Source organism: Netta rufina (assembly GCF_964035555.1).
Source record: "Netta rufina genome assembly, chromosome: 14".
NCBI lineage: Eukaryota > Metazoa > Chordata > Aves > Anseriformes > Anatidae > Netta > Netta rufina.
The window spans coordinates 5435876-5451621 of record NC_140137.1 but is presented as its reverse complement, the minus strand read 5'-3'; the positions used below and the strand labels follow the sequence as shown (position 1 = coordinate 5451621).

Sequence of the window (15746 nt, the reverse complement as noted above, 5' to 3'; positions counted from 1 at the left end):
CTGTATTGTGAGCCAGACTGTCTACTGGATCAGCCGGAGCTGGATTTTTGTACAATGTCAAGCCTTTTTTTTCACCCCTAAAAAGTACTTAAATCAGTATTATGAGCTCCAGGTTCTTGAGCCCTGCCTCTTCAGGATGCTCTCACACGTCTGAGGATGGACAACAGCTGTGGCCCAGGCGATTTTGTGCGGGTCACAGACAGGCAGCTCAGTCAGCAGAGCTCCCTGCCTGCCACTTTGTGGCAGAACTAACTTACCTCACGTTTATGTAAACCCAGCCAGTAAAGATGCTCGTACTGCTGTAATTTTGCAATCTGTGTAATAGTATGTGAACTTTTAACGGCGTATGTGTTTGTGATTCATCCCCAAAACCTGTGCGGACCCCAGCACTGTCATGGGATGTTAGTCCAGCTCTGAAACAGCCGTGCTCTCTTCTCAGACAAGCAGGTCCTCAGAAATACCTCACTGCTGACCTGCCTGACATTACTTATGTATAACTGGTTATGTCAGGTCCCTTGTAAAAAACACTGCAAAATTAAACTTATTTCAGGGGAAAAAAAAAATCTGGTCATTTCCAAGCTATTTAATTTGTTTCTGAAGTTGAGAGCATATTTCCATGCCACAGCTCCTTAATGTATTGGTTGGGCAGGACCGGGCACTACAGATGGGTAGCATGTCACATAGTTTGATAGGTGAGTCCATCTAAAAGGTCATTCCTCTTTAGAGATGAGTTACTCCTAAGTGTGACTGTTATTTTCCAGTGATAGTAAAGAAAATCTGGCTAAATAGCTCTCAGACCTCCACATCTGCATTGCAGGTTTACAAAATACCTGAAAGGAATCTGACATTTGAACTTGTAACTTACTGAGAGAGGATGCAGAGCATATGAGCCATTTGAATGAGCAAAACCCATCCTTTAAACCTACCTTTTACATTTTGAAATGGCATTTACCACTTATGTCACCATCCCAAACGCAGGCTGTTAGCTCAGCAGTGTCTCAGGATGTCTAAATCCCACTGCTGGTGTGTTGTGTCTCTATCCTTAGGTGACAGAACCAGCAAGTGAGCTGCCAGGGCGAGTCTGGGCAAGAGGCTCACAGGCCAAGCATAAGGCGGGTTGGCAACACTGTACATGTGGGCAGTTTACATAGCTCATAATTTAATTTCTGCTGCTATAGTCTCATTATGCACTAGTGTTTGTGTGTGTGTGAAACAGAGGTTGGGCCATTTACTTACATGTAGTACATGTAGAGCAGCGGAAAAGTCATATTGCTTCTGTAACTATCTGCTTAATTTGAAACCCTCTTTTACTCAAGCAGGTAATCACAACCTCTCTCCCTGTTTTTAGAAGTACAACGAAGTATCAAGTTGTTTCAGAGAATTAGCGTGCTTGAAAGCTGAAGCTGCCCAGAAAATAAAAAATGATAGAGCAATACAAACTGAATTGTACTGCTGCACCTGTTAATTTCTGTGAGACTGAACTGAAGATGAGGATTGTTTGTGGCACAGACTAGCAAACAGCTGTTGAGTTACCTGACTCATTGTGAGCCTAATGCATTCAAAAATCAATGTTCAAAATACCTGAGCAATAAACACGCAGTACCTTTAATATCTTGCTTGCTCAGATGACTGCCTGGTCCCTGCCTCCCCCCTGCCCCAGATTTCCTGCTTATTCTCAAGCCTCATTCTACACCTAAATGTTTCTCAAAGAGCAGGAGCAATTTGTCAGTTTTCCTTGCATTCAGGTAGGACTGTATTGTATTGAACAAAGCATCCCAGTCCTTTACAAGCCCGGAAGTCCTGAATTCCTTCTCTGGCTTTAAGTAACTGGTCCTGTCCTTCTGCCTCAGATTTTAGTTACAAGACACTTTGGCTTTGTAAGGAAACACTGGTTTCAGAAACCCCTGCTGTCTCTTGCCCTACACTGCCATCTCTCACAGGCACTGTGAAAAAAAAAAAATAGTTTAAACTAACCATACAAAACTAAACCTTTTAAGTGATTGGGCTTGTTACGTAGGCACCAAGCAGAGTGACACAGGAGCAGCAATCTAAGAGCAGAAAACGGGATGTTTTTATTAGCTTTGTTGCCAAAGCCAGTAGATCATGTGGCTAAATCTCTGTTCTTATGCCTTTGGAAACACAACTACAATAGTTACTATTCTGACTTTGTGGGACAGTTGTGAGGATTAACTGGCAGATAAGTTGAACATGTGCGTAAGCACAAGCTTTTAATCAGCTTCCTGGACAGATACAACCCTCAATTGCTGTGAGGAGCTCTTCTCTGCGGTGTTACATATCTATAGATACTGTCTTCTCAAGTCAGACACCAGTGATGTTTAAATTTGTACCTTGGAAGCTCATGCTGGAAGAAATGTTGGGAACACAGTGACCATAAAGGAGCACGGAATAGGAGTTCTGCTTTGCAAGCCGTAATATAAGGAGATAGGATGTCACAGGAGCACAGGCAGTTCATTGTTAACATCATCCATTTCTCTCTTTCTTTTATTTTTAGTGTGGAAACAGTAAATGATGGGCAATTTCACAGTGTGGAACTCGTGATGCTGAATCAAACTCTGAACCTGGTGGTGGACAAGGGGACTCCCAAGAGTCTAGGAAAACTCCAGAAACAGTCTTCTGTCAGCCTCAATACACCCCTCTACATTGGAGGTACAGTGAGTTGCTCTGGACTTTGAGATGTTGTTTGTAATCTTTAAAACCAAAAAACACAGAGATTCTTTTTTTTTTTTTAAAAAAAATGAAAGTATTGCAAACAGTCACTGCAGAAAAGCAAATCAATTGTCAGTAGGTTTAAATGTACTATAAATGAGGCATATTTCTCCTGGAAATTTTACAGAGGTTTAATAGATGGGGGGGATTAAATCCTCCAAACAGTGGTAGCACACCAGCTGACTAAACACTTTTTGGCTAATAGTTTTCTCATTGGAAACTGAAGCCAGAACAATGCTTGAAAGATTTTGGAATTGACTAAACTTCTTTTAATAATTTTTTTTTTTACGGTCAGGGGAATTTCTGGGGAGGAAGGAGCCAAGTGGGGCAGGGAGCAGATGCCCAGAATAATGAGTATCCCACTGATTAGGTGTCTGGAAATGAAAGACAGGATGAAGTCTGTGCTTTGCCTGATTGATTTTGTTTTTGCCAGACCCCCGCCAATTCCATTCTGGACTGAATGTTGAAATCTCTTCTTTTATGTGACATGGAGTTCTTGTGTTGTGTTGTTTTGTTTTTCTCTAGACGGCCTATTCTAAACACAAAACTCAGCAGAGCAAAAATAGACTCAGAAAGTCTATTCTGTAAGCGTTCTTCTAACCAGATCAACAAAGCCAATAGTAGAAACCACTTGACCATTTGGAGCTGGTCAAGTCTTTCATAAACAAGTCCTTTTAATAACCCTTCTCTAAAAGAACCCTGAATATTGCCCTCGTAAATGAGAAAAGTGGCTAATCTTGCTTTGTACAGAGCTGAATTTTTATAATTGGCTTCTGTTAAGAATGCCATAGGCTATTAAAGAGCACTGTGCATCGATGATAATCTGCTGGTGAGGCCATGACAATTTGTCCTTCTAACTCAGCAAAAAAAAAAAAAAAGATATCGACCCTGTGGCAAATTATACACAGGGAACATAGGAATTAATTTTGTGGAAAAAGTTTTGTTAATGGATGGGCACTGTGGATCAATGTTAATTGGTTATTAGTTTATTAATCAAAAGGTACCTACTAAGGACAAGTCTGAGACTTGAAATGAAGGACTTTATTTGATACCAGAAGTTGTGGGGCTCAGATGAGACATTTTTATTGCCCGTTACAATTCTTCTCAAGTCTTTTTAAACCCCCACTCTTCTGCACGTGCCACCTCTCTGCATCCTGCATTGCTACGAATGCCAGCTGCCCTTCCACTTCAGACCATTTAATTTAAGTCATTAAATTGCCCCCAGAGCAATTGTAGCTAAACTACACTTACACTAACCTTTAAAACAGATCTGAGGCTCCATGTGCCCAGAATCTGGCCCACCTTTCCACTTCGTCTAGCAACCTTTCCTCTAAAGCACACTTAAACAAAAATGCTGTTTTGGTTTTAAGACTTCAACAGTGGAGTCACTTATGGATAACATATGGAGGCAGTATACAGTTGCACACTTGCCTGTGAAAGCAGCTCAAGTAGACATGACATGCAAAAGAATCTGCTGGCCATCTGAGCTTGTGAACATTTCCAAGAGCTTGAGCAAGACAGAAGTACTCACCCCAAAGACGTGGCCTGGCCTCCTGAGGTGCTGTTCTCTGTCTCTGGATTTCTCCCATGCTAGGTTTGATGGTTTTCACTCCTTGCCTTAACCTGGTGATTGAGTACAGGTAACTTGCTGTACCACAAAGGCAGTAGCTACTTCCTGGCAAGTAAAAACACTCAAATCTTTCTGAAGGGTAATTTCTATTCAACTGTAGGCAGAATGAGCATTATCTAAGGTCATGAACATGTGTCTGTTACCCAAAAATCTGGGCTTTTTTTATTTTTTATTTTTTATTTTTTTTCCCTCTTTTTGTAATATACTTCTTACATAAAGTGGGCAAGTTATTTTATTTTTCCTCCTCTGCATTTCCAGACTGATGACAGTACAGCTGTGCTACCTCCAAAGGTCCCATGCAAATCAATTCTTTAAAGATTACAAGGGGCTGTGGCAAAAGAAATGTTAGCTATTATAACTTATCATTGTAACTGCGAGCAAGTTGTCCATTTTTTTCTTTTTTATCTCAAGGGATCCCGACCTCTACTGGATTATCTTCACTGCGCCAGGGTGCAGATAAGACACCAAATGGTTTCCACGGATGTATTCATGATGTCCGCATCAATAATGAGCTGCAGGATTTCAAGGATTTACCGCAGCAGTCACTAGGAGTCCTTCCTGGCTGCAAATCCTGTAACATCTGCAAGCATGGCATTTGCCGGTCCCTAGAGAAAACAAGTGTGATTTGTGAATGTCACCCAGGCTGGACGGGCCCCCTGTGTGACCAGGAAATTGGAGATCCATGTCTTAACCACAAGTAAGCTTGAATGAATGCTGATGGCAGGGCAGAAGCTTTACACCTAACGCATATTTCACATCTCATCTTGTAAAAACACACGTGACTATTTTTGGAGGTGCTGGGTTCCTACATATATTATTGGTAGCTGTGAGTCAGCATCCATGGCAACTTTCAATTTGCATTTCTTGTTTTGATGCTGTTCACTCTGAATGGCCTCTTGCTCCTGGAGGAGCTAAGATGTTAATACTGCTGGTTATACTTTCAGAGGGTGTATACTTTACACCTTAAAATAGGAAAGCTTCTGTTAGTAGCTATATATTACCTCTGAAGTAGGGGGTGTGTGCATTTATGCAGAGGAGAGCTAGCTACGAGATGGAGGTACACGTTTTAGTGATATGCTTGTAACAGCACTGGACGCGGTATTAACTCCCTGAAGACCACTATGCAGCCCAGTGTGAACATTTTCAAATTTCTCAAATAGCTGACTTTAATATTGCACTCTGAAACTCCCTCTAAAGCGCAAGTTTAAAGGATAGCATGGAGTCACATGCAAAGGGAATATAAAGCATTCATAGTTCAAAGGCTCAATAACCACGTCTCCATCAGAAACGCTGGATGAATAGCTTGCTTATGGCAAGTACGCAAGGAAACAGTCCCAGACCAGCAGTCTGCATAGTTCAGTGCTGTTTCATAAGCAGATGGAAGTACTTTGGTTTTAGGCATCATTTTCGTTGCACTATCCAGAAGGGGCTTTTCACAAGCACATACTTTTGACAGGTAAATTAACGTAATGAATAATCTCTCTGGTCAGTGAGGGAACAAACTTAACTTCCAAAAGTACCATTTTAAACTTGCTTCTGGGTCTAATTCTGCAAAGCACCGAACCCTGGAAGGTGTTGAGAAGCACCTGACAGATTACAGACCAAAGGTACAAAGACCCAAATAAAGAAACACTCAGAGACCCAAATAATTCCTTGAACTGCCAACTTCAATGTGAAGCAGTTCTGGTTGGACAGAGAAAAATGAGGGAGTTCCAGATGTTTACACAATAAGAAATTGCTTCTCCTGTGATTCAAGGAGGGTTATGCAATAATGAATGTAGCCCCCTTGCTAAAGAAAGTAACTGTGCATATTTGTAATACAGTCTTACTGCCCTACCTTTCATTAAGTCACCTTTGGAGTTGTCTCCTTAGAGACAAGCCCTTTGTGTCCAGGGCAGTACCCCGCTGACAGGTGTCTGCTCCAACATTCACAGATTCATCTCAGTGAGGTGATGCAGCCATAAGGAACAGGTGTTGATGGTAACACGAGTTAGTTTCCAAGCACATCTTTAGTTAGTGGGGCAGAAAATACTGCTTCACAGACCATGACCCCCTTTGTTCCAGTATTTTGCATGTCTTGACCTGCTTTTGCTTTTACTGTTGACTTGATGTTGCTTCTACTATTTGTGCTTTCTGGTTGCATAGATTAAAAATGACAGGTACAAGGGTTCAACATAAACAGGAGAGAATTTTAAAGGACCAAGAACAAAATAAATAAAGGACAAGCATTGGTTAATGTCCAGTAGGACCTGATGGCTTATAAGCCCTGAGCAGTTTTCCCTTAACTGGCTTGTGTTTCCTTCCTCCTGTCCTCAGCCCGTTCCAGGTCTGTCCTTCTCCCAGAAGTGGGGATGGTGTCAGAGAGCCTGCTGAGGATCAGCACCCCTCCCTGTGGTACTGCTCAGATATAGCACAGCTCATTGCAAATCCTATGAGCCAGGGAGCCCTTCAGCTAGAACTGCCTGATTAAGTCTGTGCTTTTCCATGAGGACCTTTATTTATCGCACTGTTTTTCATCACCTGATAATATTTGTAGAGTAATTCTGCTAAGGAAGCCTGGGCATGCAGCTTGATTGTTGGCACGTTGTTCCACGTGGTGATCCTGTAAACCTGAGCTGTCTTGTGTGGATGCCAAGTATTGGCCCATGCTCACAGAGGAGTTTTCCAAGAGATCACTTAGGATCACAAATTCCATTCTCTGAATATTACCCAGTATTCACTGAAAACTCACAATTCCTTCACTGTGTTTGACACAACGGCTGTTTCTTGGATCCCTGTCCTGGTATTAAATGGGCAGAAATGCCAAAATCCAAAATTAAATATCCCTGAGAGGAGGAACTTCCACATCTAGCACAGGCCAGATCTAAATATTTCTCTTTCTCCAGGTGTCTGCATGGTAAGTGCATGGTGGCCAATGTTGCTTACACCTGTAAGTGCATGGAGGGCTACACAGGCATGTACTGTGACAAGAAGAACAATTCCTCAAACCCCTGCAGGATTTTGAAATGCAACCATGGGCAATGTAAAATTTCTGAGCACGGGGAACCCTACTGCGAATGCGACCCTAACTATAGTGGAGAACATTGTGACAGAGGTATGCTTGGCCACAGGGACCAGGAGGTTGGTCTGCTGTATTTCTGGTTTACATCTTTGTTTTCACCTCTCTCCCCTGTAAAGATTCCCAGCTTCCTCCCTCTGATGTGGCTGGGCAGGTTTCTTAGAGGCATCCCACAGATCACGCTGCACTTTCCTTCTAGGGCTGGGGCTCAAATCTTCTGCCCTGACCTGAAAAGGCTCACTGGAACTCAGTGAGGTCTAGCTTCATCACTTCTGCCCTCGTACCTTCCTGCACAGAAGGAAGGAGCTGACTTGCATGATTGCTATTTAGGCTGTGCCTTTTCTGTGAACGAACCACAGGCTTTCCAAATTATAATGCACAGTCTCACCCAAATGTCTCTGGCTGTGACAAAGTACCTGCGCAACAGCACACACATTTTCAGGTATTCCAGATTGCTGATGTCATGCAGAGCAGGCTGACCTTTGACCCTGAGAAGCAGATGTAAAACTAATTCATATTTTGCAGGAATGTTGCAGGATTCAACACTCAGCATTCATTAAGGCATTTCCAGAACTGCTGATCAAAGCCAGCAGGCCCGCATGGCCTCTGCCTTGTGCTGGATATTGCACATTTGTGTAACACAAGCTCTGTTTTGATGGCAGGTACAAAGCAGTAAAAGATTAGTCCTGCTCCTAGCATCTGTTTGCCTTGAGTATCATTACGTGCGCGGGGCTGCTTGCTGATGTGCGGGCAATATCTGGCAAAATAGTTACACGTTTTTCCTTGACATCTCTGTTGTCTTATCAGAGAATCTCTGCCAAGGAGAGATAATTCGAGAAGTAGTCCGTAAGCAGCAGGGCTACACGTCGTGCGTCACTGCCTCCAAAGTACCCCGCATGGAATGCCGTGGCGGCTGCAGCAACGGGCAGTGCTGTGTTCCCCTCCGAAGCAAACGGCGGAAATACTTCTTCCAGTGCGTGGATGGCTCCACCTTCACAGAAGAACTGGAGAGACATGTGGAATGTGGCTGCTCAAAATGCTTGTAAGCCCTTCTCCAGTCTCTCGCCACTTTAATCAGCTCAGAAGCGCTATCAAAATGGGACCTATTTACTTTCAGAGTGAAGAAGAAGAAAAAGAATTATTAAGTATATTGTAAAATAAACAAAAAATAGAACTTATTTTTATTATGGAAAGTGACTATTTTCATCTTTTATTATATAAAGTATCACACCACTTTGGGTATATGTATCATATAGTGAGTTATTTTTACCATGAAACTTTTTTAACGGTTGTAAGAAAAAAAAATAAAAAGTTAAAATTTTAAAAAACTATATATAAAGAAAACATAGCCTAACAGGAGAAATGTGGGGGGGGACTTTATATGTATGCACAATGGACAAATGTAAAGGTGTTCCAAGGACCTGCCACGGCATTGATACGGGCTGAAGAAATCTCCAAGGTTCTGGGTTGGGTCTCGTAAGAAAGTGGATCCCCGTAAGTGACAGCCATTTCGCCTACCCAGGCACCCTGAAAAAGGCTCCCCCTTGGTCCCTTGCTCTGCCTAACACTGCCGATGCTGTTTTGTTCCTGTACAGTGGCTCCGCTCGATATTCCTGAACTGGTTCCCTATAGCACGTAGGCACTGCCGTAGCTTAAGGCTAACTACATTATTTGACTATTGTAATACTGTAATACATTTTTGCTGTGTATGTTGTATTTATCTGTGTTCACAATATATTCTTCAACAATTGTATCTATAGAGCACAGGCAGCTTTATCCAAAAGATGGGGACAAAGAGAAAGAAAATGGGGAAATATATGTTGCTTTGGGAAATTTGGGGGCAAAATGTGACATAAGTGCTACGTAATGCCTAATAAATGACATAGTAGTTTTGTGTTAACTCCTAAGCTATGTTATTTCCCAGGTTTGTGCCTTCTTGCTCCTGGCCTTGAGCCCTTTTTTTTTTTTGTATATGAAATATAAGGAATGCACTGCTACATAATTTGTCACGCCTTGACACTTTAACTTGCAAAGGTCATAAAGAGCATGAAAATATTGCAGGTGCCAGAATGCCCCTGCAACATAATGGCTTTTGCCCTCGCTGTCGCTTCAGCCATGGATGTAAACTGGGCTGTGGCTGCCTGTTCATCAGCACAGGTGCCAAGCAGTTGGCTGCATTTCCACAGCTGTTTTAATGAGCAGAAGTTGCACTATAGCCATGAGAAGGTATTCAGCCAATATTTGTTGATCTTAGCAGCATTCTTCTCTGCACAGGGAGAGACATTTACAGCTACATCCCTTTCCGTTCTCACATTTGGTGCAGACTGACCAATTCAGCCAAAGCTTTTCCATCTGCACTATTTTATATCCTGCACTTGTTTCTCCCAAAGGGCTCCCATTAACTTTAGGTGTGTTCAGAACAAATGCTGAATAGGAAGCAGAAGTCATTGCAGGGATAAATTCTCACTGTGAATGTGAGACAAAAATTGACTCTTTGGGAGTGAGTTCGAGTTTTTGAAGGTTTTTGGCAGCGCTACATTTCAGGGTCAGTAATATGTGCAAAGAGTACCATGAATACCTTGAAGTTTCTCTTACTATAAATTTTAAACATCCCTATTGATAACTGTTCCATTATCAGTGTAATTTCCTTCATCCCCACGTATAACAAGTATTACAGTCCTTTCTTCAATTTCTGATTAATGAAATCAGATGATATTTCTAGCAGCCAAAAGCCCCCTTCAGGAATGCTCACTGGTCTCACTGAGAGATCATGGGCTCCAGCAGAGGACAAGTAGGAAAGCTGAATCAAGTAAATGCATACATTTTGTTTGAATGAGGCTTCAGAAAGATCCACAGACTGGAATCCTGCCATGAAAAGTACAAATGATCCGCATTTGTACTTTTTCCCCACTAAAGAAAAGTGGTTGTGTAGCCATCGCACAACCAAAAAGCTCCAATGTGCTTGTTGTTCTTCTATTTCTTAAATCTCTCCTTAACTGCAGCAGTTCATTCATATTTCTTTGCTACTACCAGAGCAACTTGAGTAGAAGGGACATAATCAATAGCACAGCCTCCTCTCAAAATAAGTATCAGTACATGGAGCCTGCAGTTGGTGAAACAAAAAACAATCTCTAGTCTGGGCTGAATTCTGATTGAAACAGGAGAGTTCAAGAGCCAGGAGAAAACTAACCCTGGTTGCAAATGCTATGGACTTCTTTTTATTTTGAATATAGCGTCAGAATCTCAGAGCAGCTGGAGTTTGTGGTATACAACAAAAACCACCCAAACCCACAGATTTAAAAATTCATGCAAGTAACCGTAGGCACCTGCACAAAGATGTGCCTGGCACACCACTACCATGAATGTTTCATTCCTGCTTAATGCATTTTAATTCCTAAAGAAGCAGCTGCTGTTATGCCAGGCAGAAGAAATCCAGAGTAAGCACCAGCTCACAAGCCCGCTGTGTGCTCTGCTGCACAACTCGTGGCCACTGAACTGCCAAGGCCTGCAGAAATGCTGCCCCTCTTGAGCACTAACCAAAATCGCATTCGCTTTGTCCCTTGAGCAGCAACATGCACCAGAAGGAAGTAACAGTTACTTGTGGCCTCACACCTGCTTGAGGGTGCTTTAAAAGGAATAACCTTGACTGGCAAGGCAAAAGCCATCAACTTCTTGTTAACAGATCACTCTGGGATTTATTTAACCAAGGCCTTGCGGCAAAGTGACCAGCAACAACTCAGCAAGGCTGGCCCTGTTCCTGGCCCCTTTCTGTCCTGGCATTTCAATGCTAAGTGCTGGGACAAAGAAATAAGACTATCTATTTTGTAACCAAATGATGCAATTTTTGTATGCTTTTAGGCAGCACTTGCCATTGGATAGTGATGCTTTATGTCAATGATTCTATGACTTGATATAGAATTATTTTATGTTAAGGAGAAAATAAAAAGCATTCAGATGTGCCAAAAAATGTGAGGTTAACTAAAGTGTAATTAGCTCTGAAAGCTTCTCTGTAACCTGCCTAATGTTACAATAGATTTCAACTACTGTGGGTACAGTGCAGTAGTTTTTACCTCTATAAAGTTTTAATATAAAGTGAAGAAAGATGCTAACCCTTAAAAAATGGCAATGCAGACTGGTGTGAACTGATGTATTTTATTAATAGATTCTCATTGTGATATAAGTTTAAATAAATTGTTGGGTTATGGAAGATTGTAACATACCTTACGTTGTGACGCAGATTATTTCTCTCTATATGTATTTAAGGTGTTGAGTAACCATTTACAGTATCTGAGTTTAGCACCAGTGCAGTAGCTCAGAGAAAGCGCTGGGGGACAACACAAGTTCATCTGGGGCAGCTCCTGTCTGAGAATGGCTGCAGTTAACTCAAACACACTCTTAACAGGGGTAACGTACTTTGATGGCATCCAAACTTAATTCTTTAGCAGTCTTACATGTGCAGATGAATAAAGCCACATAGTTTTTGACCCTAGGCATTTTCTTCAACGAAATGCTTTTATTTGCTGCTTTTTTTAAACTCTTTTTTAAAAAAAAGGCCTGCAGCAAAAGTGCACTCATTAACTAATGGTAGAATAAATGGAGAAATATTGGGAATTCAGGGTCACAGAAGGTCTGACTGAGGAAAAGGAAGTCACTCAGCCAACAGAGGATGACAGGATCTTGTGATGTCCTGACATACTTAAATTCCAATTTGCTGCTATATTTCTGTAGCTGACTATTATTAGTGCCCCAGATGTAACAGACCACTTCTGTTCATTACATTCCAATCTCAGGATAGAATAAAATGAATCTCCCACTCAGCCTTCCCTGGCCCATATCCCTACTTAACACTTGTATATTGCCAATTATGTTTCAAACTACAGTATTTATGGTTGTCTTTGCCACTCCATGAAAAACTGGTGACAGCATTCAGCCAATAAAAACACTCCAGCTTAATGAGTATCATTAAGCCTGAACTGTGAAGGTTAATTATGTAATTGTAGCAGATGGTAGCATTTTCACCTAAAGCAAACCCAGCTGAGCCCACTAAAAAAGCTAGCTGGAACTATTCAAAATGTCCAGGTACTGGCTGAAGTAGCTGGTTTACACCATAATTATTTGGGGTTGCTCATGGCTTTGTGGTGTGCAGGTTCCTCATACGGCATGCAGGCAACTATGGCCTAAGGACTGAAAGCACTTTGTTTATGCTCCTGCTTGCAGTGCCTCTAGGTATCACTTTTTGTCTATTGGTCTGTGGCAAATAATGTAGAGAGAAAGTTAATCTTATCTTACTTTGTCCTTGTTTGTTGTTGTTGTTTGTTTACTTGGCAAGGACTAGCCAGATTGTGTTCCTGTTTGTGGGGTGTTTTGCTGTGGGTTTTGCATTAGTCTCTGTGGGTCCTATGACTTCTGGTCTGTAATTTTTTAAGTTAGCACCCAATTATTTGTGTAAGGCTATGAGGTGTCTACAAGACAGCCTCTTAGTTTCGTGGGCTAGGCAGCAGGAATTGGTTTGGTTTTGCCAAGCTTAGGGTGGTCTTGAGAAATCCCATTAGCTTAAGGCCAATTAGTTGTTGACCTGGAGCAAGTGCCTTGCAAGTCCTGTATCATTTTGTCCAAGAGCCAAGCCAGAGTGCTTTTCCAGGACACGCCGTACAGCTTTTGAGTGCAATTGAAGAGATGTTGAAAACAAGATGTTCCAAAACAGCAGCTGGGCCCCACCCTTGAAACCTGATGGGTGCCAGGAGACTGTACTGCCAGCCACTGGTAGAGGCCTTCAGGCCTTACGGTGCACGATTCAGCTTTGTGAGCCAAGCCCCAGCCCTGATTCACCTCACACCATCTCCATGCATCTCTGCCCTGTGCAGGGGGGCCTGGCTTTAACCTGCCCTGGGGCCAGCTGCTGCCACCTGTGCTGGGGTCCCTGGGAAGGCTGTGGGATGCAGGCAAGCAGCAGCCCAGGAGCACCCCACTTAGGTGGCTCTGTGTGTTCCCTACACCCTGCTGAGGGGATCGTGGCCGTGCATTTCCTCATTTGTAGGTCCGTGTGCCTACTTCAAACATGGACACTGCAGGGCCGCTGTGCCCAGCCTGGTCCAGCCCAACTGCTGGGAGGCCAAGGCCATGGCAGCGATGCCCAGCATGGCCTGTTCTGTCCCGGCTGGGACAACAGGCAAGAAGTGGGGGTCAGCAGCTGCTCTGGTTTCATTAAATCATTTTTGTTTTTAAATGATAAAATAGGCATTGATTCTGTGCTGTGAGCTGGCTAGTGTTGTTCATATTGCTCCCGTTAGGAAGAAGCACCTGCAGTTCCCACTGACTATGACAGGCCTTGGGGTGGCTGTGCCCAGGAGATTGCAGTTTCATCCCGGGAGTCCAAAGGAACCAGCAGTGCCAGTGTGACCCTGCCAAGCCCTGGAAGGGCGTGTGTGGGACCCGGGATGTCCAGTGCCTTCCTGTGGCGCTTGCCTGGCACCATCGCTCCTGCAGCAGGGTGCGTGGATGGATGGCTTCCCCTGCTGCCTGCATGCTGCAGGGGCCTCAGCACCATGTCATGATGGCAGCGTCACAAGGCAGCTGCTGTTGAAGGTACCACCACTTACTTATGTGCTAGCACCTTGTGGAATACCAACTAATTCTGCTATTTCTACCCTAATTCTTATGTAGTTTGCTCACACATGTTTAGATGTAACTGCTGTGTGTCTGTAGAGTTTCTTACCCAGCAGTGCTGTACTCTGTGGCAGCAGCAGCACAAGTGCTACCTGTTTTCTGTGCAAGAAAGCCCAGCTGTTCCTCTGAGCACATCCAGCCCTCAGAGGGCCCTGCAGGCAGTGAGTAACTCCTCGGGCTAGCAGCTGAGCACATGTGCTGTACAAGCAGAACTTAGTAGTATGGGGAAGTTTAAACCTACACCATTGCAGATAGGGACATCCCATAATCTCATGGGCAGGGGGAACAGACGTTGCTGCAAGATTTGCATAGCTTTGCATCTTGTTCCTACATGATCTCTTGACCTCTTCCTTTCTCGGGGCTTTTCTGCTTTCAAAGTAAAGTGATCCTCAGGGTAGTCTGTGGATGACACTGCCTTCTCCTACTGTTTCTGACTTGTCCCTATGGCACAAGGACCACTCCTTTTCCCTAAGAATAATCCTTTACAAATGCACATTTTATGTGGGGAGGAAGAGTACAAATCCTATGTCTGAGACACATGGAAGGGAGGAAAGAGGGTTATATGAGTCCCACAAGATCAATGGCTTTTGTGTTCAGGGGAAAGCTCAAAACTCAGGGAGAAGTTACATTACATTTTCAGTGTTCCTCACAGTCTTTCAGCAGCATTGACCCAAGCAGCTCCCCCTCACCTACTGCCACTGTGTAGGATAGGGGAGCCCAGCATGCCACACAAGGCTGCCAGGCCGTGTGCTGCCATCCCCACCCTGCTCCTGCACTGGGCACCCTCAGCCTTTGCCACCACCTTGTCTCCAGTGCAGAGACCCAGAGCCTGCTGATCCTGGCCTGGATAGGCAGAGGAATTTCTACATTCCAGCAGGAAAAGGCAGAATTTAGGTACATATTCAATCACCCTGACAAAATGCCAGGAGGTGCTAGTCCAGAGTAGGTCTGTTCTTCCCTAGACTCATCCTTGGAAACTGATCTGAAACTTAAAAATGTGTAAGAAATATCACAAAGCAGATAATAGTCATGAAACTTAAGAAACCTGAAATTTTGTGAGGTGACGAGCAACCGAAACCATGGTCTTCCACTGGGAAGTGCCATTAAAGGCAGACAAATTACTTAGCCCTGCCTCAGATACTTTGCGTGCAGAGCCAGGTTACAGGAACCTCATACCACAAAGTAATTTACATTGGGACTTTGAAGCATGCGAGATGCTATCGTGCTTTCGCCTACTGTGAGATAAGAGCGTGCACAGCAGGCGGTACCTATGAGGAGCTTAAGCTTTCTTAATCACACCGATCGCTTAAACTGTCATAGTTTATTCCGGGTAAAGCAGTCATTAAATTACCAGGATGGTGGTTTTGTTTATTTAAATTTATATATTTTACTGTGCTGAGATAAAAGGCAAAATATGGTTTAAGTCACAAAGATCCAGATATATTAAGTTGGTCATAGCAAGATAAAATTAGATTCTAATATAATACAGTGATGAAACAATTGTTGTTTGGCCCTGAAACATCTATGTAAGTAATGCTTGTTTTTTTTTGTTGTTGTTTTTTTTTTTTTAAAAAAAAAAAAAAAAAAAAAAAAAAAGGTCCCTGACTTCAGGTGTGTCTTTCATATAAAATCCTCTCAAGTGGTTTCATCCTACCTGGGCACTGT

The 15746-nt window shown here is 43.1% G+C and overlaps 1 protein-coding gene across 1 annotated transcript in view; it reads left to right on the top strand.

Annotated features, from left to right (window-relative positions):
• The window catches only part of SLIT3 (slit guidance ligand 3), a gene marked incomplete at both ends in the record, with an annotated part of 518009 nt that extends 509548 nt beyond the window's left edge, over window positions 1-8461 (top strand). Inside the window, 4 exons of the mRNA XM_084295482.1 lie at window positions 2513-2667; window positions 4769-5054; window positions 7243-7451; window positions 8223-8461. Of these exons, the coding sequence (XP_084151608.1) occupies window positions 2513-2667; window positions 4769-5054; window positions 7243-7451; window positions 8223-8461 (889 nt within the window). The remainder of the gene's footprint in view (window positions 1-2512; window positions 2668-4768; window positions 5055-7242; window positions 7452-8222) is intronic.
• Between the last annotated feature and the right edge of the window lie 7285 nt (window positions 8462-15746).